The sequence below is a fragment of the Momordica charantia genome (assembly GCF_013281855.1).
Source record: "Momordica charantia cultivar OHB3-1 chromosome 4 unlocalized genomic scaffold, Mcharantia_2.0 BLBB01000004.1, whole genome shotgun sequence".
In the NCBI taxonomy this organism is placed as follows: Eukaryota; Viridiplantae; Streptophyta; class Magnoliopsida; order Cucurbitales; family Cucurbitaceae; genus Momordica; species Momordica charantia.
Window position 1 is genome coordinate 29,314,189 of NW_028275162.1, and position 24,051 is coordinate 29,338,239.

At 39.8% G+C, this 24,051-nt stretch overlaps 1 protein-coding gene and 1 long non-coding RNA gene across 3 annotated transcripts; both read right to left on the reverse strand.

Annotated features, from left to right (window-relative positions):
- Positions 1-7,688: 7,688 nt before the first annotated feature.
- Positions 7,689-11,568, reverse strand: LOC148212112 (uncharacterized). The gene is made up of 3 exons (XR_015790529.1): positions 9,144-11,568; positions 8,551-9,077; positions 7,689-8,471 (listed from the first exon to the last, which is right to left on the reverse strand). It is a non-coding gene; the product is annotated as an uncharacterized LOC148212112 (long non-coding RNA).
- A 1,226-nt stretch (positions 11,569-12,794) lies between these two features.
- On the reverse strand, positions 12,795-17,950 carry LOC111020164 (putative LL-diaminopimelate aminotransferase, chloroplastic). Of its 2 annotated transcripts, XM_022296735.2 has the most exons (10): positions 17,852-17,950; positions 17,509-17,537; positions 17,133-17,200; positions 16,472-16,588; positions 15,360-15,422; positions 15,156-15,260; positions 14,914-14,964; positions 13,776-14,096; positions 13,470-13,676; positions 12,795-13,378 (listed from the first exon to the last, which is right to left on the reverse strand). In XM_022296735.2, the coding sequence occupies exons 1-10, from the start codon at positions 17,899-17,901 to the stop codon at positions 13,073-13,075; spliced, it is 1,317 nt and encodes a 438-aa protein (XP_022152427.1). In that variant the 5' UTR covers positions 17,902-17,950; the 3' UTR covers positions 12,795-13,072. The 2 variants fall into 2 exon arrangements, with proteins under 2 accessions (XP_022152427.1, XP_022152428.1); XM_022296736.2 differs by lacking the exon at positions 16,472-16,588.
- Between the last annotated feature and the right edge of the window lie 6,101 nt (positions 17,951-24,051).

Sequence of the window (24,051 nt, forward strand, 5' to 3'; positions counted from 1 at the left end):
TCTCTTCAAAGAGACCTATAATTTTTCAAACATTATTCTTGGAAATAGTTTGGAGATTGATATATATTTGGAATAAATTTAAATTAAACCATTATTAAAAAAAAACTCATGCATCCTTGTTGAATTCAAAAATATTTTACAGGTTAAATTAATAATTTGGCCGTGCTATCATTTTTTTTAGTTTCAATTTAGTCCAATATACTTTTAAAAGTTTTTAATTTTGCCTCATAGTTTAAGCTTAGTTCTAATTTAATTTGTCCATGTGATTTTAAAATTTTTAATTTGATTGTTATTGTTTTTGTTAAATTACTTTACCAATTATCCCCTAAATTTATTTTATAGGTACCAAATAACTCATTTTGTTTTTGGTTTTTGTTTTTTTTTTTGTTTTTTAGAGTATAATCGCACGTAGGAGTGGACGATTCGAATTCATGACTTTTTGGTCGAGATATGTACTTTCATTTCAATCCTTCAATTTAGCCGAATAAAAATACATTACCTCATTAAACATAAAGTATGTAACATTGATAATGGTATGACAATTTGTAAGTTTTTGATCAAATTACTATAAAGATCCAATTTAAACTTCTAAAATTCTAAAGATAAAATAAAAACTAAATCCAATTATAGATATTAAATAAAAACATTTAAAACTATAGCAACTAATAAGAGTTGATGAACTATATGGTAAAGAAAATTATGAAGAAATAAGAGTAGTTATGGGGAGAGAACAATGTGTAGTAATAGACCGCTTTTTGTTTAGGCATATACGTCGCCGTTTAGGGGCACGTGGGGTACCCACATGAAAATCGGCAAAGAGCAAAGAGTTCCGTTCCTCAGTCACCGGCGAGAGGAAGGGAGAAGGAGACGGCAGTGAGCGGAGAGGTTGACCGCGGCCGACCGATAAGGATCACCGGAAGAGAAGAGAAGGTGAGAAGAAAAGAAAAAAAGGCAATTATTTTGAAAAAAGAAAGAAAGAAAAATATATATATATATATGTGTGTGTTTGGGGATGAAAATACCCTGGACACGTGGAAGACCCCTATTGGTACTCCAAGATGGCCCACGAGTCATGCCCAGCTCGGATAGCCGAGATGGCTGCCACCAACGCCGACGAAAGCTTAAGCATGAGGGCCGAGGTGAACCTGGCCCAGGTCTGACCTACCGGGGAGCTCGGTAGAGGCCGATGTGAGCAACTGTCCGCGGCGTGATTATCGGGCGTAACCGTCAGTCCCGAGATCACCGGGTGTAACCGATGGTCCCGAGATTACCGAGTGTAACCGTCGCGAGATTAGCGGGACCATCACCCATAAGTAGAGGACATCACTCCCCGATCAGGTACGATGATTTCGGGCTTGGAACTAAACTTGGAATCCGACCTATACTGACTTGATCGTCGGAGTGCTCACCTTTTTGTGCAGGTCCGCCCCAAAGGTTCAGGTCGGTACGGAGGCCGAGTTCGAGCTACAGTCAGGAACACACTGTTGTGCACATCTTTGCATAAATATTTGGCGCCGTCTGTGGGAACGACAATCAAAGTCATCCCAATTCCTTTAAACCAACACGCGAGCGAACATGGTTCAACCAGCGAACTCGACCAATACGACAGACTGGAGGACTCTAGCTGCCAGCGATGCCCACCAGAGGGAGGTCGGAGCAGCAGCGGTAGAGGGGCAAGGTCACGACGGCCTAGTAACGGAACCCCTCCGCAGGTCGGCACGGATCACCGCACCGGCCCTACCGCCTGCGCACCCGAGGACGTCCAAGGCCACCCGTGGCCGAGGTGGGACCTATAAGAAGGGCGTCCGGGGTCCAGCCCCGGATCCAACAAGCGAGAACCTTGATGCGCTCAAGAGAGAGATGGAGGCAATGCGCACACAAATGCGCTCCATGGAGGAAATGTATAACGAAATGATGCTGGCTGCAGGCGCAGGGTCCCGATCTGAAAATCGTGGACGTACGCGAGCAAAGGGGTTCCCACCTCGGCCCGGCCGAGGAGGAACGTCCTGAAGACAACGAGAGCGAGGGGTATACTCGCCAGAGGGGAGACCTCCGTGAGCATCTCAACAGAAAGAGAGGCTCGTCTCTCCGAAAAGGGCAGTCACCGTCCCGCTCACACAGGAGTTCCAACCAGCAGGCTGAATCCTCTCACAATCCCGCAGGGATAATCACAAGGGAGGAGTTCGACCAGCTGAGGGGGGAGCTCGATGCTCAGGTGGAGGCCTTAAAGGCCAAATGTGAGCAGAAAGACGATTCACTGAGCGATGGCGACTTGGGAGAATCGTCTTTCACCTCGGACGTGTTGGAAGCACCAATCCCTCCGAAGTTCAAAGCTCCTACCGTGAAGCCTTATGACGGGACGAAGGACCCGAAGGACTATGTTGAGGTCTTTGAAGGCCTCATTGACTTCTAAGCGGCATCAGACGCAATCAAATGTCGCGCCTTTCAGATTGCGCTTACTGGCAGCGCGCGATTGTGGTACCGGAGACTGCCAGCCAGGTCGATCTCGACCTACTCTCAGCTGAGAAGGGAGTTCCTCGCCCAGTTCTCTTCTCGGCACTGTAACAAAAAGACAGCGACCCATCTCGCCACCATCAGGCAGAAGGAGGGTGAGACGCTGCGGGAGTATGTCACCAGATTCCAGGAGGAACAGTTGAAGGTTGCACACTGCTCCGATGACTCGGCCATGTGCTATTTCCTCACCGGTCTAGCCGACGAAGCCCTCACGGTGAAGCTTGGAGAGGAGGCCCCGGCCACCTTCGCCGAGGTACTCCAGAAGGCGAAGAAAGTCATCGACGGCCAGGAGCTCCTCCGAACCAAAACCGGCCGACCTGAGCGAAAGATCGGCCGGGGCAGAAGTGGAAAAGATGAAAGGGCAGATCCCAAGTCCAAGGACAAGGGATCCTTCTCCAGTGGCCGACCTGAGTATAGAAGGGTGGAGAACGACCTACCAGGAGCCGACCTTACGAGCGCTTCACCCCAACCACGATTCCAATTTCCGAGATCCTAACGAACATCGAGGATTCTGGAATGGAAAAACTACTCAAGCGTCCGAAGAAACTTCGGGGAGCCCCGGAGAGGCGCAGCAAGGACAAGTATTGCCGCTTCCATCGGGAGCACGGCCACAGCACGTCGGACTGCTGGGAATTAAAGCGCCAAATTGAGGATCTAATTCAAGACGGCTACTTCAAGAAGTTCGTGGGAAAGCCCGGGACCAGCTCAGCCGAGAAAAAGGAAGAGCGAAAGTGTTCGAGGACGCCACCCCGGCACACCGACCGACCTGCGGTCATCAATACCATTTTTGGAGGGCCAAGTAGGGGTCAATTCGGACATAAAAGAAAGGAGTTAGCCCGTGCAGCCAGGCGCGATGTGTGCATCATCAGGGAGCAGGGGCCGACCTGCCCAATCACCTTCGACGGTGCAGATTTGGAGGAGGTCCACATGCCCCACAATGATGCCCTTGTGATTGCTCCCTTGATCGATCATGTGGTGGTCAGGAGGGTGCTGGTAGACGGGGGCGCATCCGCTAACATCCTGTCCTTACCGACCTACCTCGCCTTGGGCTGGACGAGGTCGCAATTGAAGAGAAGCCCGACGCCGCTGGTTGGGTTCTCTGGAGACTCGGTCATCCCAGAGGGTTGCATCGACTTGCCGGTCACGCTGGGGCATGACCAAACTCGGGTCACTCAAATGGCCGAGTTCGTGGTAGTTGACGGTAGATCGGCCTATAACGACATCTTTGGGAGACCCATCATCCACTCATTTCGGGCCATTCCCTCAACACTACATCAAGTTTTGAAGTATTCCACCCCCAATGGCGTGGGTACGGTCCGAGGAGAACAGACCGCTTCGAGGGAGTGCTATGCCGCCGCACTCAAAGGCTCATCGGTCTGCGCCCTCGAGACTCTCAGGGACGAGGCGCTCGAGTTCGAGGCCGACCTACCGAGGAAGGAGTTTGCCGCACCCACTGAGGAGCTCGAGCTTGTTCCTCTGCTTAGTCCCGAGAAGCAGGTAAGCATAGGAACCAAGCTGGGGGCCACCGACAGAGAGGAGCTAATCCACTTCCTCAGATCCAACTCGGACGTCTTTGCGTGGTCCCATGAGGACATGCCGGCATAGACCCGCGAATTATGACGCATCGCCTCAGCATAGATCCATCATTCCGACCTGTGAAACAAAAGAGAAGACCTATAAACAAGGAGAGGAGTGATGTAATTGTTGAGGAAGTTAATAAACTTTTGAAAGCTGAATACATAAGAGAAATTTTGTATCTCGAGTGGCTCTCCAATGTTGTATTAGTTAAAAAATCTAACGGCAAGTGGAGAATGTGCGTAGATTTTACGAATTTAAATAAGGCATGCCCGAAAGATTGCTTCCCACTGCCGAGGATTGATCAGCTCGTGGACGCCACAGCCGGGCACGAACTGCTCACCTTCATGGACGCCTACTCTGGGTACAACCAAATCAAGATGCATGTCCCAGATGAAGGTCATACCGCTTTCATAACAGACCAAGGTTTGTACTGCTACAAGGTCATGCCCTTCGGGTTAAAGAACGCAGGAGCGACCTACCAGAGAATGGTGAACAAAATGTTCGCCAAGCAGATCGGCCGGAATATGGAAGTGTATGTGGACGACATGTTTGTCAAGAGCAAGCAGTCTAAGTCGCATCTCTCCGACCTGGCCGAAGCCTTCGAGGTTCTGAGGGTATATCAAATGAAGCTCAACCCTGCTAAGTGTGCCTTTGGAGTCACCTCGGGAAAATTCCTTGGCTTCATGGTAAACAACCGGGGAATCGAGGCCAACCCCGAAAAGATTAAAACCGTGATCGAGATGGAGGCACCGAAAACGTTGAAGCAGCTTCAGTGCCTCAATGGCAGGATTGCGGCCCTGAACCGGTTTGTTTCAAGGTCGACAGATAAGTGCCTCCCTTTCTTCAAGGTCTTACGAAAGAAAGCGCCGTTTGAATGGACAGCGGAATGCGAGCAAGCGTTTCAGCAATTGAAGAGCTACCTCTGTTCGGCACCCTTGCTTGCCAAGCCCATACCCGGGGGACAAGCTCCAATTGTACCTAGCAGTGTCTGACAGTGCCGTCAACTCGGCCCTAATCAGGCAAGAGGAAGCGCGGCAAAACCCGGTCTACTACACAAGCAAGGCTATGACTGAAGCCGAGACTAGATACCCTCAAATGGAGAAGTTGGCTCTCCCTTTGGTCACCTCGGCCCGACGACTTAGACCATACTTCCAAGCCCATACGGTGGTGGTGCTCACTAACTTGCCCCTAAAAAGCATCTTCCATAAGCCAGAAGCTTCTGGTCGCCTAATGAAGTGGGCAATGGAGTTAAGTGAGTACGACATCCAGTTCGAACCCAGAACTGCGTTGAAAGGACAAGCCGCGGCAGATTTCATAGCCGAGCTCACACCACCCTCCGAGCTGCGCGAGTCCGACCTACCCTGGACAGTCTATGTCGACGGATCCTCCAATGAGAAGGGGTGCGGAGCCGGGGTCCTCTTGCTCGGACCAGGAGGTGAGCGATTTGAGTATGCCTTGCGGTTCAGCTTCCGAACTTCTAACAACGAGGCAGAGTATGAAGCATTTATTGCCGGCCTGCGACTCGCTCGAGCATTGGGGGCCTCTTGTGTTAAAGTCTTCAGTGACTCCCAGCTGGTCGTGAGCCAGATCAAGGACGAATACCAAGCCAAAGACACCCGAATGGAGAAGTATTTGGGCAAGGTCAGGTCATACCTCGCCCAGTTTCGAACTTACGAGGTAGGCCGGATTCCGCGAGCAGAAAATTATAATGCTGACGCCTTGGCCAAGTTAGCATCGGCGTACGAGACCGACCTCGCCAGGTCGGTCCCCGTCGAGATCCTAGATAATCCCTCGATCTTAGAGCCAGATCTGATGGAGATCGGCGCTCCAGAATCCTCATGGATGGACCCGATCACGGACTTCATTAGAGGTAACTCACCACAAGACCCCAATGATCGCAGAAAGTTGGCAAGGCGGGCAGCTCGGTTCGTGGTTCAAGATGGGGCATTGTACCGACGTGGCTTTTCCCTGCCTCTATTGAGATGCCTAACCCCTGAAGAGGGCCTGTACGTCCTCAGAGAGATCCACGAAGGGGTGTGCGGCAATCAATCGGGCGCCCGGTCGCTGTCAGCCAAGGTGATCCGACAAGGATATTATTGGCCGACCCTCAGCCAGGACGCCAAGAAGTTCGTTAGAGCTTGCGACAATTGCCAACGCTACGGAACCATAATCCACCAACCTCCCGAGCTGCTCACCCCCATCTCGGCCCCTGGCCATTCGCACAGTGGGGGGTAGATATCATTGGTCCTTTCCCCTTGGGCAAGGGCCCAGACCAAGTTCGCTGTGGTTGCGGTGGATTACTTCACCAAGTGGGCCGAGGCCGAGGCGCTCTCCCACATAACGGAGTCCAGGGTCACGTCCTTCGTATGGACGAATATCATATGTCGCTTTGGTATACCGCAGGCCATAGTGACAGATAATGGGAAGCAGTTTGACAACGCCAAGTTCAAAGACTTTTGCAGCAAACTTGGCATAAGTCATCTCAGCTCGTCCCCCGCACATCCGCAAGCAAATGGGCAGGTGGAAGCGGTCAACAAGATCATCAAGCGAGGCATCAAACTTAGACTGGACTCCAAGAAAAGTAGGTGGGCCGAGGAGCTACCAGAGGTTCTATGGTCGTACCGGACCACCCAACGAGAGTCGACGGGTGAGACCCCGTTCTCCCTGGCCTTCGGCTCCGAAGCTGTAGTCCCGGTTGAGATCGGCATGCCATCTGACAGAGTAGAGCATTATGAGCCTACGACGAATGAGGATGGGCTGCTCCTCAACCTCGACTTGTTGGAAGAAAGAAGAGCAATGGCCCAGCTACGCCTGGCGGAATATCAGGGCAGAATGGCCAGACATTACAATGCCCGCGTCCGACCTCGGGCCTTTCAGGTCGGATATCTGGTCTTAAGGAGGGTCCAAACGCATGTGGGTGCCCTTGACCCGGCCTGGGAGGGCCCGTTTGAGATCAAAGGCATAGTCCGACCTGGGACGTACATATTGGCCGATCTGAAAGGAGACGTCCTCGCGCACCCGTGGAACGCGGAGCACCTGAAGCGTTATTATCCTTGAAATGACAAAAGAATTTTCAATGCACCTGTAAAGGCTGTTCCAAAGGAAGTATGATCGGAATAAATGTGATGATTTAATTTCATGCTTCCGAGTTCGACAAGATATTAAATGGGGGACACGGACTCCCACGCGATCGCATTCCAGCAGTTGGTTCAAATTCAATCCTTCGAAGCCTAAGGGTACGAGGTGCGATGTCAAAACCACTGACGAACTTAAAATTCAAACCTTCAAGGCAAAGGGGGCGATGTGGAAAGTTCAAAATGATCGAGCCTCCGAACTTGGGGGTACGAGGAACGATATGAAGAATAGCTACGGACTTAGGATTTTAGCCTTTTTACCTTTTTTCAATTAAGGGTGAAATGTTAAAAATCCAGAGTTGGTGCAATGTATTGAACATTAAGAGATTCAAACTCAAACTTTCAAATTATGTTAATTAAAGGCGCGACTTCAAAAGTAGGAGGTGCGAGGTGACGTTAGCTGCAGTTCAAAGGAGAAGCAAAGAAAAGCGGTTGCCAACAACAAAGTGGAAGCCAATGGGAGTCTCTTTATTGAATGAAGAGCGGAGCCAAGGCTTATAGACCTTGCAGCTCTGCCCTGACACTTACAAAAAAAGGAAGAAGAAAAGGGGGGTCGCCTAAGAGCCTGCTGGGGGAGCGCCCTCCTGAGGAGAGCCGACCTGGTCCTCTTCGGGATCGGAGTAGTCAGAGTCCAGATCCCTGACGTACTGATCCACCAATGCTTGGGGGCCAGGGGTGCCGCCAGGACCAGACGCCCACTTCTCGGCATACCTCCTTTTCAGACCCCTGAGATCGATCTGAAGGTCGGGCATGTCGGAAGCAATGCCCTTCATGAGGAACTTGAAGCCCGCGTCGGAAAAATCTTTGGCAAATCCATCGAAGTCAGGATGTTGCCTAAACGCTTCCTCCAGTAGGACTCCATTGTTGAGGCGCTCCTTCGTCGTCTCCAGCTCGGCAGTCGCATGCTCCAGCTCCTTATCTTTCGCTTCGAGCGCCTGGAGCATGTCGTCCTTTTTCCTTCAGGAGCTGGAACTTCTCCCTCTCCAGGCCCCTGGTAATAGCGTGGGCAGCTCGGAGTTGGGCCTTGCGCCTGTCCTCTTCCTTCCTCAGCAGCTCGGCCTGAGACTCCACCTCGGCTTTCAAAGTCTCCACCTCAGAATGAGCCTTCAGCAGCTCATCCTTCATGGTGGAAGAAGCAGCCTCCAAGGCAGCGAGGAACTCCTCTTTCTCCCTCGCTGCCAGAACTTCCCTCCCGTCCAGCTCGGCCTTGACAGCCAGAGCCGATTGGATGGAAGCAACGAACGCCTGCGAAATGGTACAAGGGAAAAGTTAGATCGAACTACCTGTTGGGCGAAATCAAGCAAAAATGGGGCACTAGTCTGACCTCGGCGGCGTAGTCGATGTTCCTCTGCAGAACGGACCCAGGGGCGCTCACAAATTTGGACGCCCTCCTCAGGCAGCGGTCCAAACTTGCAGCTGAGATGCGAGACACCTGGTCCCTCACCCCGGAACTTTACGGCTCAATTCTGAACCGCGCCGTCACGTCGGACGTCCCGCCCATCCTGGCCGCAGGATCGTCCACCCGATCTGCAAAACTTGCAGGCAAGACTCTGCAAGCTCCGACCTCCGAGGGGGAGATCGCCTTCTTTTTCTTCCTTCTTCGCTTCGGAGGGGCTTCCTCCCTCGCCTCCTCGTCCAAAGGCGGGGCGTCCACCGCCTCGGTCTGATCCCTGGGGCGCTTCTCCCTCGAGGGACCCCCAGAAGACTCCAGCTCGATCACCGGGGCTGGATCTTCCGAGGCAGGCCCTACCACGGCAGGGGTGGCAGGTTTCGAACTCTGGGCAGCCTCAAGAGCATGGGCTCGGCCCTTAGACTTGCGCTTCACACCGCTTGCAAATCTGCAAACCATGGCTGCGAAATAAAGATAAGGGTCAACACAAGGTTAGAGGAAAAAGGGGGGAGGCAAGCTCGGCATACCAAGTTCGGAGTTCGGCCTTGAGGATTCAATGGGACGAACTGCAGGGTTGTAATCTAGCAGTCCGGACTCAAGCAGCAGTTCGTCAGTCACTAGGGTTCCGACCTTCCTACCCCTCGGAAAGCGCTCCTTGTAGTATTTCAGCGTATCGAAGGAGGCTTGCGTAAGCTCAGGGACTGGTCGGATTGAAACTGCACGAAGACAAAATCCGAGTTAGACCTGAATGACAGAAGAAAATTACGAAAAGTAAGAACTATTCCGTACCTAGGTTCCCAAACCTAGTGGGGACGTCAAAGAAGGAACGACCTGACTCGTCCTTCGCGAGCCATTCCCCGGAAGCGTAGAACCACTTCCTCACCCATCCCTTGATGGAGGTCGGCCCCTTAACTATGCCGCCTGCGCCTTTCCTTGGGCACATATAGAACCGACCAGGCTTCTTAGCTATCCTCTTCGCCTCGAAGCACGCGAGGAGCTGGTCTACGTCCAACAGCTTGGCCTCCTAACTATCCCGAGCTCGTAGCCAAAAGAGGATGGCCAAAGCGAAAATGACACCCCACCCATTGGGGGCCACTTGAGCCGGAGCCAACCCAGTCCGGAAAAGAAATTCTTGGACAAAAGGGTGAAAGGGAAGTCTGAGGCCGTACTCAAACATTTTGAAGTAGAGAGTGACCCATCCCTCTGGAGGATTGTCAGCTCTCTCCCCCTCCTCCGGAAGCCTGAGGAGGATGTTCTCAGGGATAGCGAACCCCCTACGAAGGGATCCGAGGTAGTGCTCAGGTATCCTTGAAGGGTATTCCAAGCCCTGACCTGAAGTGGAGGCGTCACTATCCTCCCCGTCATCGGAGATTCTAAAGTTTTCTATCTCCTCGAGCTCGGACTCTAACCTACGAGCTAACTCGGATCCTAGGTTGCTACTAATAGAGGACGACATGGCAATTACGTTCGAAAGAAAGAGGGGAGAGACCGACCTACCAAGGGTTCGAGCTGCCTTCAGATCGAACTCTAAGAATTCAAGGAACGTAAGGTATGAACTGAAGGATTGGGGGCATTTATAGCCCGTCGGAGGAATTTCCCCACCGTACACGTGTAATCAACGAGCGGCTAGGATCTTCTCTGAGATCCGAAGCGTCGGAATATTTGAATATTCTGACGATAAATCTTCCGCGACGGTTGTATTTTCCCACGAATAAGAAGTCGCCACGTGTCCAAAGCAAGTCGAATGAACTTCTCTGCCAGGTCGAGATCGGACCAGACAGAGAGGGGGCCAATGTTTGGGGATGAAAATACCCTGGACACGTGGAAGACCTCTATTGGTACTCCAAGATGGCCCACGAGTCATGCCCAGCTCGGATAGCCGAGATGGCTGCCACCAACGCCGACGAAAGCTTAAGCATGAGGGCCGAGGTGAACCTGGCCCAGGTCTGACCTACCGGGGAGCTCGGTAGAGGCCGATGTGAGCAACTGTCCGCGGCGTGATTATCGGGCGTAACCGTCAGTCCCGAGATCACCGGGTGTAACCGATGGTCCCGAGATTACTGAGTGTAACCGTCGCGAGATTAGCGGGACCATCACCCATAAGTAGAGGACCTCACTCCCCGATCAGGTACGATGATTTCGGGCTTGGAACTAAACTTGGAATCCGACCTATACTGACTTGATCGTCGGAGTGCTCACCTTTTTGTGCAGGTCCGCCCCAAAGGTTCAGGTCGGTACGGAGGCCGAGTTCGAGCTACAGTCAGGAACACACTGTTGTGCACATCTTTGCATAAACAATATGTATTCTTATCCAGGAGGACGACCTTTTTCTTACTGCCACTAAATATTTTAAAATAGTATTGAAAAAGAGCAAGTATTTTCTTAAAACAAAAATTCTCATCAAAACATTATTAAGTTAACATATCTGGTGAGATCAACAAATTAATAATTGTAGTACGCTGAAACGAGACTATGCGGACTCAGTAGAACAACTTTTCCAAATTTTAAGAACGACCAAAAATGTCTCTCTAAAGAGCCAATCTCACAAAGTTAAGGAACAGAGTGTATTTTACCTTTCCTGAAGATTTTGAGAGGGAGGGAGATAAATTTATCTATCATAAATATGAGATCAGATCATCCAGTAATAGAAATGGTAAGAAATATTCACACACTATTGGGAGCGTGATCAAATTTGAATCAGTTGTTTCATTCTACAGTAACAACTTAATTATCCACATACATACAAACAAGTATCATCGAGATGGAGAGCATTAATTATACATGAACGCAACGATTGGATTGGTCCAATTTAAGTATACAATTACAAATGAACAAATAACGCAATAGAAACTGACAGAAGAGAAGAACGTAACACGGCGGAGTTGCAGAGCAGAGAGATTCGAAAACAAGAAAAGGAATCGAACAAATCGAGCAATCAATAATGCTATGGATTCAGCATTCAGATCGCGCCTCGATTTGTATACCGGAGGTTTTAGCATTAGTTGGATGAATTTTCAATTTGCTTAACAACCAGGAGGATCGACGATTATTGGAGTGGTTGAGTTCATAAGTAGTAGGGCCGGAATGGGTGTTCCTGGCCTTCTCGCGTTCTTCCTTCTCCATCTTCTTCAATTTGTCCTTGTGCGTTTTCCTCATTACGTATGCTTCAGCAAGAGAGTAATCCATGGCGTCGACGAAGCTGTTGCAGATCAGTACAAGAGAGAGAGAGAGAGAGAGGGGACTTAATTGATTTTGTTGGGAAGAATAAGATGAGATATTAGTGATGGAAGGACGATTTATTGGGGGGGGGGGGGGGGGGGGGGGGGGGGGGGATTTGGAACCGCTTGGAGAGCAAGAAAAAGAAGAAAAAGACAGACGAATATCGTAGTTTGTTGGTGGACGTATTCAGACTTGACGTGCGCTCTTAATTACAGAGGCGAAGCCGTCGAGTTGAACGTGGGCTTTTGGCTGTTATTGGAATCTTCCGTCTGCTTAATCACTTGGTCACCAAGCAAAAACTAAGCCAAACCAGGCCTCCTTCCCAAGGTTTCGTTACCGTTACAAATAAATAAGTAATCCAAATTTGGTTATGAATTAATATTGCATATTTCAGTAGCTCAAATGGTTAAGACACCTATCCCGACTTGGCGACCAAGCAAAATTCAATGTCTTTTTTTAGTACAATAGGTAACTATGCTCACTTTGACAAACAAAACTCATGGTTGATTATATCGTTGCCTTGCCTTTCGTGCATTTCGACTTCAAGATCTCCCCATATCCTTTTCATACTTTATATTTCATTTCTGTTGGTTGGGAAATCCTTTTGTACCCTAATTATGGTCCTTTATACTAGTTGGATTTAAACTTTTTTTTTCTTTAATTAAATAAGAAAAATAAATCAATCAAATGAGTGGAAGTTAACTATTGAATCGTTATAATAAAATTTCTTGTTAGATTATTGACCGTACGTCAATCTTGTATTTTGATAATGATAAAAACATTTTATATATTATTTACAATAACCATTTCATGTTTCTAATATTTTGTTAAACGCTTCCTTTGTCCCAAATCATTCAATATAGAAGGAATATTATTGAGTTTTCTTCAAAGTTAGGGAGATTTCTTATTTTTCGAAACTTGGCCCTTCACGCCAGTTTATCTAAATCTGCGCATTGTAATGCAACAAAACATGTAAGTTTTTTTTTTCCCCTTAAACAATGATTGCAATTCTACATCACCGTTAATTTGTGTAGTTCCAATGCAACCAAAAAAAAAAAAAGATAATTAAGAACAACATAATTTTGTAATTATTGTGACGAATATTTTCTCTGTAGAGGAAATATTTCTCACTTATTTAATTTAATTTCATTATACATAAAGATACTTTAGAGATTATTAATCATATTAAAGTTTGAAAGGTTTGAGGAACTCATTCAATATGATCTGATTCTGTTACCTATTTGAAGATATGTTTGTGAAGACTGGTAAGCCTATTGGAAGCTTCTAGAATGGTTTCTCTGTGGCCGAAGGAACTGACTCTTATGTACTCTTCGCCGGCGGGCCCGAATCCTCTCCCCGGAATCGTCACGATGTGCGTCTTCTCCAGAATCTCGGCAAACAGCTCCCAAGAGCTCGATCCTGGAAAATGCACCCACAGATACGGTGCGTTTTGTCCCCCGTACACCTCCATCCCCAGCCCTCGGAACGCCTCCACCAGAATCTTCGCGTTCTCCTTGTAGTGGTTCACCACTCTGCTCACTGCCTGAATTTTCAACCGTAAATCAGAGAAATCGGAGAAGAAACTGCCGCATACACGGCGGCGCCAACCGTCACATTGCGATAATTTAATTTACCTGGAAGCCTTCTGCAGAGAGGCAAGCTAGGCCGCCGGCCTGCACGATGTTGGAGGCGCCGTTGAAGCACGTGCAGACGATGCGATCGTAATCTTTTATGATCGGAAATCCGTTAGAATAGGAGAGCTCCTCCGGAACCACCGTCCAGCCGAGACGGACGCCGGTGAATCCGGCGAATTTGGAGAAGGATGAAACTTCAATCGCGACCTGCGGGAGGCGAATAGAGGAGGATCAAGCGTCAATTTGAAGGAAAGGAGAAGAAAAAAAAATTAGGGCGTAGAGATTAATTTAATTTGGGGAAATTGCCTGTTTGGCTCCGGGAATTTGGTAGATGGAGGTAGGGCTGCCGTCGGAGATGTAAGCGGCATAGGAGGAGTCGTAGACGATGAGGGAGCCATTGGCGGTGGCGAAGTCGACGAGACGACGGAGTTGGGAGGCGGAGGCGGCGGTTCCGGTAGGGTTGTTCGGAGAGCAGAAGAAGATGATATCGGTTCTGGGAGTGTTTGATAAATCGGGAAAAAAATCGTTCTCGGGAGCGCACTTCATGTACACGATTCTTTCGTATTTACCGTTTTGCCCTTGCAGCTCCCCCGCCCGTCCGAAGATCACGCTTGAATCAATGTATGCCTTTGCAAAGAAAAAATACAAATTGTAAAAAAATAAAAATAGAAAGACCAATAAAATAATATACTGATATATTTGGTTTTTTTTCTTTGTTTAAATCTTATTTTGAGCCAAAATTAAATATCTTTGTTGATGCACTTAAAATTTTTTTTTAGTACAATGTGTGGTGGTTGGATTCGAACTCACAACCTCCTAATTAGAGATATATGTTGATTATTGTTAAATTATGCTCGTTTTCACTTATAAATAATTATCTTACTTATAACCTAGTTTCGAATATATGTATTAATGTGGTTACATAACGTGTATTTGAGCTAGATAAAGTTAGGCAACTAAAATAGATATTTTAAGAAGTCTATAGAGAAAAATAGTTTTTTTTAGTTTAGATACTAAGAGTCTATAACAAATATTTTAAAATTTTTAAAGATAATTTAAAAATATATGAACTTGGTAGAATAAACTTTCAAAGTCAAACACCAAAAATAAATTTTTAATAAAACATTCTTATCTTTCCAAATAAAAATTAATTGACTTTAGTACATCTTTTAATTTGATTAAATAGATACGTCTCTTATTAAAATAAAAAGTCTACCCATATATCTAACGCAGTACTTATAACTCATTCAACTTAAAATAAATTGTTACATACAAAATAAACTCATTAAAAATAATAATATACAGACAACAAGTCATTCATGAAAAATACTATTGTTTAAATTCATAGGTTAGTCATATGCGTGCACGTGCTTTAATAAGTATGAACCATAAGTTTAAATATATTTTTATTGGTCAAATTAAAAGAATAGTCAGTGGAACTTACGGGGAAAGAAGGGTCCTGCACAGCCACCGTCACATTGGATCCCAGAAGCATCTAAAAAAAACATAAATATTTTTTATAAACAAAATATTTTATTTAATTTTGTGTGACTTTCGAACACTTGTTCACACATATATCTATTGGTTTTCTTTATGTTAAATTTATAGATACTAAAAAAAATATTTGAAAGTTTAAAATAAGTTGATTTTTTATCCTTTTTTCTGTACTGAGGAATAAATAAATACCTGAATGCGAGAGATGTCACACTGAGCTCCATCGGAAACAAAAACTTCTTCTCCCTTTATGCCCATGTTTTCGTAAAACTTTTCTGCAATTCTCTTTCTCAGTGCCTAAAGAAAATTTGAGGAGTTTAAAAGTTTGAAAAAAAATAAAACAAAAAACAAAACAATTTGTTACGTATCATGTTAAAAATAAATTGTGAAATTTACCTTGTTGCCCTGCTCGTCTCCATACCCACTGTAGCCTTCAACAGTTGATAAATCAATTGCTTTCTGCATTGAAAGTAGTGAAACGTCTTTTACTATATCTATTTTTTGTACAGATCTTTCCTAAGTTATTATTAGAAAAAATGAAAAGAAAAAAAAAACCTCTGGAGTTACTATATAGTATATACTCATATTCTTATTTGCTTTATTGATTTTGTTAATAAACTGTGTTCCTAATAATTGAAAAGTCAATGAGTATGTTACAAATTTACAAAATTCAATATATAATTGGAAAATATTATGACAAAAACGTTTTAACAATTTAGAAGTCAAAGTCAAAAAGGTTAGTGGGTAGGACGTAGAAGAATACGACAGAGGGCCTTCGTGTGTAATTTACCCAACTAAGAAAGGATATAAATGGAAAAAAAAAGGGTTCGTCCAATTTTTATTCGCCTTATTCATAATATCATGTGCATGTTGGCAGTCAACATGCAATTTATTTTATTCATTTATTTTGTAAAGTTGAAAATTGGATTTGAATATTCTATATTATGATATGATTTGACTTTAATTTGAAGTTATCAACTTCAAATTATAAATCTATACACTAAACATAAACGCTACATATATTTTCATATAAAATCTTAAGTTGATAGGTCATAATAAAATAAAGAATTTGAATACATAACCTCCCATAATATAATAACTTCAAAGTTTGAGACAGTAGATTACCATAAATTTAATCTTCTATTGGTACTTTTTTAGTACACAATCTCTACTCTACCTCCAATCTCATTCAAATATCCAAATTTTATATTAAAATTATGAGCATAAATCACACTTATCTTTTGTTGATATATGTTTAGTAGTTTAAAGATAACTGAGTTTTTGTACATGTGGATTAGATGATGATGAAGTGAGATCGAGTGCTAGCATTGTTAAGAATGTTTGAGGTGCTACATATTGATTTTCATCACCAATTATATTTAAAGAAAATAAAAAAGATTGCCAATAAAAACTTAACATTAGTAAGGTTAGTTTGGTTAGATAGAGAGTCATACCATTAAGCAACTAAATTATTATTATTATATATTTAAGAATTAAAAGATTATTACTTTAGTCATGGCGAATGCGATACAGTTTGGTACAGGTTCTGTAGTGTCGCCTATACCAAGTCTGATTATCTTTGCATCTGGATGCTTTTGAGAATGTTCGTATTCTCGCATGGATATCTGGTTCAAATTAAACATTGTATTTTTTAAATTTCATTACAAAAAAAGACACAAAAAAACAATAATAATAATAAAGTTATTTTTATTTGCTTATATTTATTTAAAAATAAATGTGTGTTTGTAATATTTGTTTTTTATTTTTGTTATTTTTAAAAATATTTTCCAAAACTATATAAATATTTTGAAAAAGAATTAAATCTCATGTTTGTTTTTAATTTATATCCTTCCAAAACTTCAACAAAATTGCCAAAGAAATAAATTAAATTTGAATATTCGTCTTCTTACATTAATTTTAAAAAATAATAAGAAAAATTAGAGTCAACAAATTTTTTAATTTAAAAAATGTATATATTTTTTTAATACAACGTGTATAAGTTGAATAACTCCAAATTTTGTATTGAAAATTTGTTGAACTAAACTTAAATCAATAATGTACTAAAAAAAATCGATAAAATAAATATATTTATAAGAGTTATTTTCAAAGGGAAAGAAAAATCAACAAGTGGTGTGGGTTAGACTTGGACCGTATCTATCGTATGTGTACCTCAGGGAACAGATACCCACTCTGCAGCTTTTCCATATTGACGCTGCGTCTGACTTTTGTGCAATGACCTACACGTGTCAACGTCACACTCATTTCTCAATCTCATCCATCAATTCCAAATTTTTCTCAGGAAAAAAAAAAAGAAAAGAAAAGAAAAAAGTGTCGCAATTCAAAATTCCCCCTTTTCTCACATTTAAAAAGTATATACTGAAAACGAGATTGATAATAATTCGAAATTTTTTCTTTAATGCATGTAACGATTATAAATATGATAAATATATTAGATTATTTGATAATTTGAATAATTGTGTGCTATCTTTTTTTTCAAGCACCAAAAATAATAATAACAATAATAATAAATGGTATGCTATCTCACCGATTTCTCTCTCTTCCACGGGCCTCAAACTGCGTTAAAATCAATCAAAACAATACAACAAATCAAAATTAGCTTTAATTCATATGTTTAAATTTAAAAAGACATTCGTAATACTCGTTTTTGCCGTTTGTTGCTAAACTTTTATATTTTAATATTTAATACAAGTCTTATGTCACACAAATTTTTTAAGTTTGTTACCAACAATAAATGACCATAACAAAAACCAAAATATATAAAATTTGAATAAATGTATAAACAAGTGCATTGAAACTCTAAAGATAATAGAAACTAAAACGAAAAATTATTCGGAACCGTCGCGACTAAAAAATGATGAACATGGTACCTTTCAACTTCAAGATTGGTTTTGGAAGCATGCACCATTTGCTTCAACATTCTGCCTTTGAATGCCAATTTTTCAGGAGCTATACAACTTATGTTCTTATACAATAAATATGCCCATCAAAGTGCGTGGGTCTCTATATATATATAGCAGAAGTTTAGAGAGGCCATTTTAAAAAATATAATTAAAATTAGAAAATTCTCCACTTTGAGAGAGAGAGAGAGAGAGAGAGTGAGGTGCACGCGCGGACGGGTAGGCGAACTTTAATTTTCCTTGTTTATTCCACAAAACGACCAAAAAGTGTTCACATTGAAGACTTTGTAATATTACTCAGAAATTTTGCAGTGGGTAATTTTCTTTTCCCTATGTGATAATTGTAATAGCATTTTCTCCTGTTTTTCTTACTTTTATTTTAAATTATAATAGATTTTATCTGACATACCAGTATTATATTTATTAATTGAACGGCGCCAATCACTAATTTACAAATTAACTATTGCAATTTTGTGCTTCGGTCTGGTCATTTCTTTTATTTAATGGTATATTTTGGAAAGATTAATGATGTTAATAATAATTAATATCATTTATCAAAAAAAAATAATAATATCAACTACTACTTGGTTTGTTATTTTATACTTTAATTTGGGTTTTTAAATAAAAGACTTGAGATAAATATTAAACAATATACTTTAAAAAATAGCAAAAGGTAAATTCTTGTCCAACTCTATCGACAATGAAACACATAAGAAATTATTCAGATAACCATCATGGACTTCGAATACATTTCCCCAAAATCCTTTTGATTTTGCTTGGCCCCTTTAGACTAACGAAGACTCATGATGATCAAAATAAATTCTCTATCTTCATCTATTAAACGAAAAAAAAAAACTATTTTTATCCATCGTAAAAATTATATACACATTGAGCTTTTTTTTTTCTTTTTACGAATAAACTATACAACATAATTTTGTCGTACCCGTGCATATGTGTTATATATTAATCTGTAAGTTATGTCTTGAAGATTAATGGTCGATCTTCATAGTTTTTATTTGGTATCCAAAAAGAGAGAAATATATTCCATCATCGTTTTATTTCATGTAGATGTAGCAGCCTCTCTTTTTGGACAAATTTCAAATCCAAAACAAATACAAATTTATATCTTTTATTCTCAGAGTACAAAAATCTTGACTTTTTATACTGTCAATCCCATTTGCCACATAAACAATTCAATAGTTTTAAATAAATTTTGTTTTTGTAGTTAAAAAGACTTCTCTAGTTGACATTGACATTGTGTTTAAATATTTATAATATATCAAACTATCTTAGATAATGAAGACTTTTTTCCACCATTATTGTAATACCGAGAAGAAAAATTGTATATCTAAGATTTAATGAGTAAATGCCATCACTATTTAATTTTATGTTTTCATTTTTTTAGAAATAATTCTGTTTTTAAATATTTTTTTTTGGTTTTTTTGTTTTAAATAATAAGTCATGAATCTATACAAAATTCGGGGGATTTATTTATTTATTTATAAACTTTGTAAAAAATATGACATCAAAGGCATAATAACAATAGTAAACAAAAAAAAAACTTCAAAATAGCTTTAAAAATATTTTATTTATTTTTCCATAATTATCAAATATGTTTTCTTTTGGTCAAATCGAACATAGCTCAAGTGGTTAAGACACCTATTTTAGATCATGAGTTCGAACACCACTCCTACAATGTTGTATTGTATAATTATTTTGAGATACAAGATATTATTTGAGTGAATAATAAGTACATGAGGCACAAAATATATAATCCAGAAATTGGACATATATATGTCATTTCAAAAGAAAAAAAAAAACTGTACATATGTATTTAAAAAAGCGATGAAAGAAATCGAGTCCGTAGTTTAAATTAAATTACATTGTTAGTTGTTACGAAACTAACAAGAAATTTAGCATCTCCCATTCAAATAATTGGATCCATAACAAACAAATAAAATATAATATAATAAATAATAAACAAATTAATTAAAACTATGTTTTTAGGTTACATTCGATGCACCTTGGAAAATCTGTAGACAATTTTGAGAAAAACATGAACGTAATTTTCACACATGAAGAAGAATAATTCAGAATATATAATAAAAATTGCAAAGGGGTCGTTTTCATTCTTTTTTTCTTTCTTTTTCTTTTTCCAATTAATAAATAAATTGTGATAAAAAAAGATTGTTGTAGTGCTACGCTAACGTTTTACATTGATTAGACAGGGGAATGTGAGAGATAGCATTCTCCACCAAAATGAACAATATTATATCATTGTAGAAATGTGTGGAGAGTTCATTATATTGAACAAATATAATAATTTTTTAGTGGTAGTTTAAATTTTAAAATTATAATAGATCATAGCTATGAATATCTTTATAGTTCGATTAACATGATAAATAGTGCGATTAGGAACCGCATATTTTTTGGTACATCATATTCATGTATTTGCGATTCATGTGACGGTATTGATACCCGTGAAAAATGTTATATTTTCTCATAGCTCGAGTTTGATACAGAATAAAGCAAATCTTGGTTTTCGTTTTCCTTGTGATGGATTCATAAGAGGGGTACATGTCAAGTATCCACTTGGGATCATGTCTTCTTAGGACTATTTTGGATGTACAATTCAATTTCGATAGTAATATTCAAGAAGTGGTAACTCATATTTCGGGAGGAAACTTTGCGCAGAGTTCCATTACTATTAATGGGTAGCTTCGCGATCTCTTATGGGCATAGACATCCCAGGTAATTCAGTCTTATGGATCTTCATTATCTACATATGACTTCTTTTTCCTAGGTACTCATTTTGTATGGACTTTTAGTTTAATGTTTCTATTCAACACTCGTGGTTACGTTATTGACAATAACTTATTGAATCCATTGTTTGAGCTCATAATAAATTAAAAATTGCTCCTTAAAATATTTGAACATTATCTAACGACATGCTATGTGAGTAACCCAGATAAAATAAGGTCCCCAATTTCGGCATGAGGCATTAGAGAATAATTGTTAGTTGCTTTCTCTCTCTATTTCCTCTGGGCAGGTTTGTAGAGAATCAAATGAGGTTGCAAGTAAACCCTTGGAATGAATGTTTTTTTTTTTTTTACTTTCTAATTTCCCTATCTTACTTAACTCCGGTGGTCGTTTTGGTAATTAAATTTAGCGTTTTTAAATAACTAATTGGCTCATGCATTTGATATGAATTAAATGTCATTTACTGATAATAAAAATTTATTCGTGTTTCATACGTGATCTTAGTTTCAGTTGGATTATGTTTGTTTTCTTTTCTTTTTATAATAATACTTGTATCAGATCAAGCTAAATATTTAATTTACACTATATAATTAATTATTTTCCTAACATCCTTTGCAGTTATATGAGTTTAATTTTTGTGTTCGTCAATTTGATAGTAGCTCAGATGATAAGACGTTTGTTACCGAACTAACATTACTACAGATTTGACTTTTGATATCTAACAAATGTCAACCATTGTATAATTAAAATGTTGAAATTTTTTTAAAAAAATTAATCTTTTATAAATAAAGAAACACAATTTTTCGTGATAGGACGTGTCTTTTGTAAAGGATACAACTTTATATGAAATAATATGTCCTTTATCAAAAGACATAACCTTATACGAACAGATGTGACTATTTGAATGGCCACAAATAGTCTATAAATTGTGGTTTTTTTTTTCCATTTTGTAAAACAAAAAACTGATTCCTCAAAATTATCTCTTCCTCCCTCTGTACGAGTACTTAAATACTGTGAATTCGTTGAGTCATGTGCGTGAGGTGCTGTATTCATAGGTTGATATATCTATCATATCCTGGAAGACAATTGTTCATGAAACCTTGAGCACCATAGAGGGAACAAAATTGTCTTAAAGAAACAACATTATGTTGGGTTCGGATTCGTTATTTTGTGTTTCTTTGAGTTTCCCTACATATTATCTCTAACATTAACTACTTTTTACCTAAACCACATGTGTTCATTAAAATATTAAAAAATATTAAGGAGGCTAATCATCATCATTATTATTTATAGATTAGTGAAGTTGGTCAATGTTTAAAGTCTATTAATTGTGATTTCCATGTAGTTGTGTGGGAATTTCTTGAATCTCGCTCTTTTGTGGAACAAAAATTCGTGAAAACATGCTTGTAAAGGTAAAAGTTGTTTTAGGATAATTTTGACATTTTCAACGTTTTCTAAGACTAGTTAGAAGGGTACAAATTCCTTTGACTTTTGTATTGCCTTAATTATGTAACATTGCATAAACCACATCAAATCTTAGTATCAATTACAATACAATATAAAAATTTACGACAATAACTAAAATACAATTTACAATTTTATAAAATGGTGGGATGAAAGTTAAATGTATCCATATTGAATTTGTAGATATAATAGAAAATTGTGAATATGACGAAAACATGATGTTGTTTATGGTGTCATGGTAAAAAAAGATTATATGATATTTTTACAAAAAAAAAAAAAAGATAAGATCAAATGAAATCTAATTCTCATATCAAATCAATTACTAAAACATTTATATGAAATTGAATTGTATTATACTATTGTATAGTGAAGTATTTATCTAATAGTGTAGTAATTCATTTTCACATGAAATATTGAGTTTGTGGATATAATTAAAGGTCGTGTATAATCATGAAAAAATTGATGTTTTTTATACTATAATGACAAAATAAGATTAAACGATACTTTTGTAAAAAGATGATTAAATAAAAATCTAAATCATATTTAATCAAAACATTGATATGAAATTGAATTATATTGTAGACGATGGTATAGTCAAGTATTTATCTAATGTTGAAGTCATTCATTTCCACATGGAACATTGAATTTGTGGATATAATAATTGAAGGTTGTGAATATATAATAAAAATCTGATGTTTTTTATGGTCTTCACTATCAAATAAGATTAATGAGAATTTTGTAGAAAGGTGATTAAATGAAACTCAAATCATATAAAATCAACTAATGAAAGATTGATATGAAAACTGGTCTATATTATATTATTGTTTAGTTAAGTATTTATTAGTTATTAATTTTTGATATGTAATATTGAATTTGTGGATATAATAGAAGGTTGTGAAGGTAATATAGGATGAAAATTTGATGTTTTTAACATTGTAATGGTAAAATAAGATTAAATGATACGCTTGTAAAAAATATCAGATTAAATGAAATCAAAATCCTATCAAATCAATTAATGAAAGATTGATATGAAATTGAATTGTATTACATTATATTGTACTGTTAAGAGGTAAAAACCTTCAGATGTCTATGAAAATAGTTTATTTTTTTTAATTGTTACTAACCGACAACTCGATCAGACTCTCTCTCCAATCAACCTGATAAATCAGTTTAAATTTAACTGTATTTTCTTATTCATTTTAATCCGTAAAAAAATAAAAAGAAAAAAAAGGAGAGACAGTTCAGAAGTTTAAATTCCACCATCCACAAGGTATAAAAAGAAAAACATAATATTTATTATAACGGTTAAAGTATTAGTATTTGTCTATTTGTCTAGTACAACAATCGAGAGTGGACTATTCGGACTCATGAAGTTTTGGTGAGAATAAAGTGAGTTATACCGAGTTTATATTAGTATTTAAATCTTGTTCTACACAATTTGGAGATAATTAGTATTAAATTTTAAGTTTTCATTATTGAACCTTCTTGTCTTAATTTCTTTCCAATGCTTATACAAAAGTTCAAAATAAATATTTCACATTTTTAAATAGAACCATCTTTATTTATCTTTGTAAATTCAACAAATGCGGTACATATTAGCTTGCTATATAATTTATAATACAATATAATAAATATGCTACACAAATGTTAAATAGACAAAATTAATGACTCAGATATGAAATTTAAAGTTATATGTATTAAATTTATTTTTAAATACACAGACATGTTAAACACTTTCAACATTAAAAATACAATTTAGAAGTAGTGAAATAAAAGGTGTAATTTTATCATTTAAAATGTCAAAATAAGTATAACTCGTAAGCAAAAATTTAAATTTTAATATTTCTTATTAATCGAATATAACTCAACTAACTAAAACATATATCTCCGACTAAACGGAAGATAGATTTGAATGTTCACGAGAGTAATTTTATAAAGAGACATAA

Coding starts and splice junctions, on each gene's coding strand:
- LOC111020164 (XM_022296735.2), bottom strand. CDS start 17,901: ATGTTGAAGCAAATGGTGCATGCTTCCAAAACCAATCTTGAAGTTGAA. Junction 17,538..17,851: donor ACCAATCTTGAAGTTGAAAG/GTACCATGTTCA, acceptor ATTTTAACGCAG/TTTGAGGCCCGTGGAAGAGA. Junction 14,097..14,913: donor TGCAGGACCCTTCTTTCCCC/GTAAGTTCCACT, acceptor TTCTTTGCAAAG/GCATACATTGATTCAAGCGT.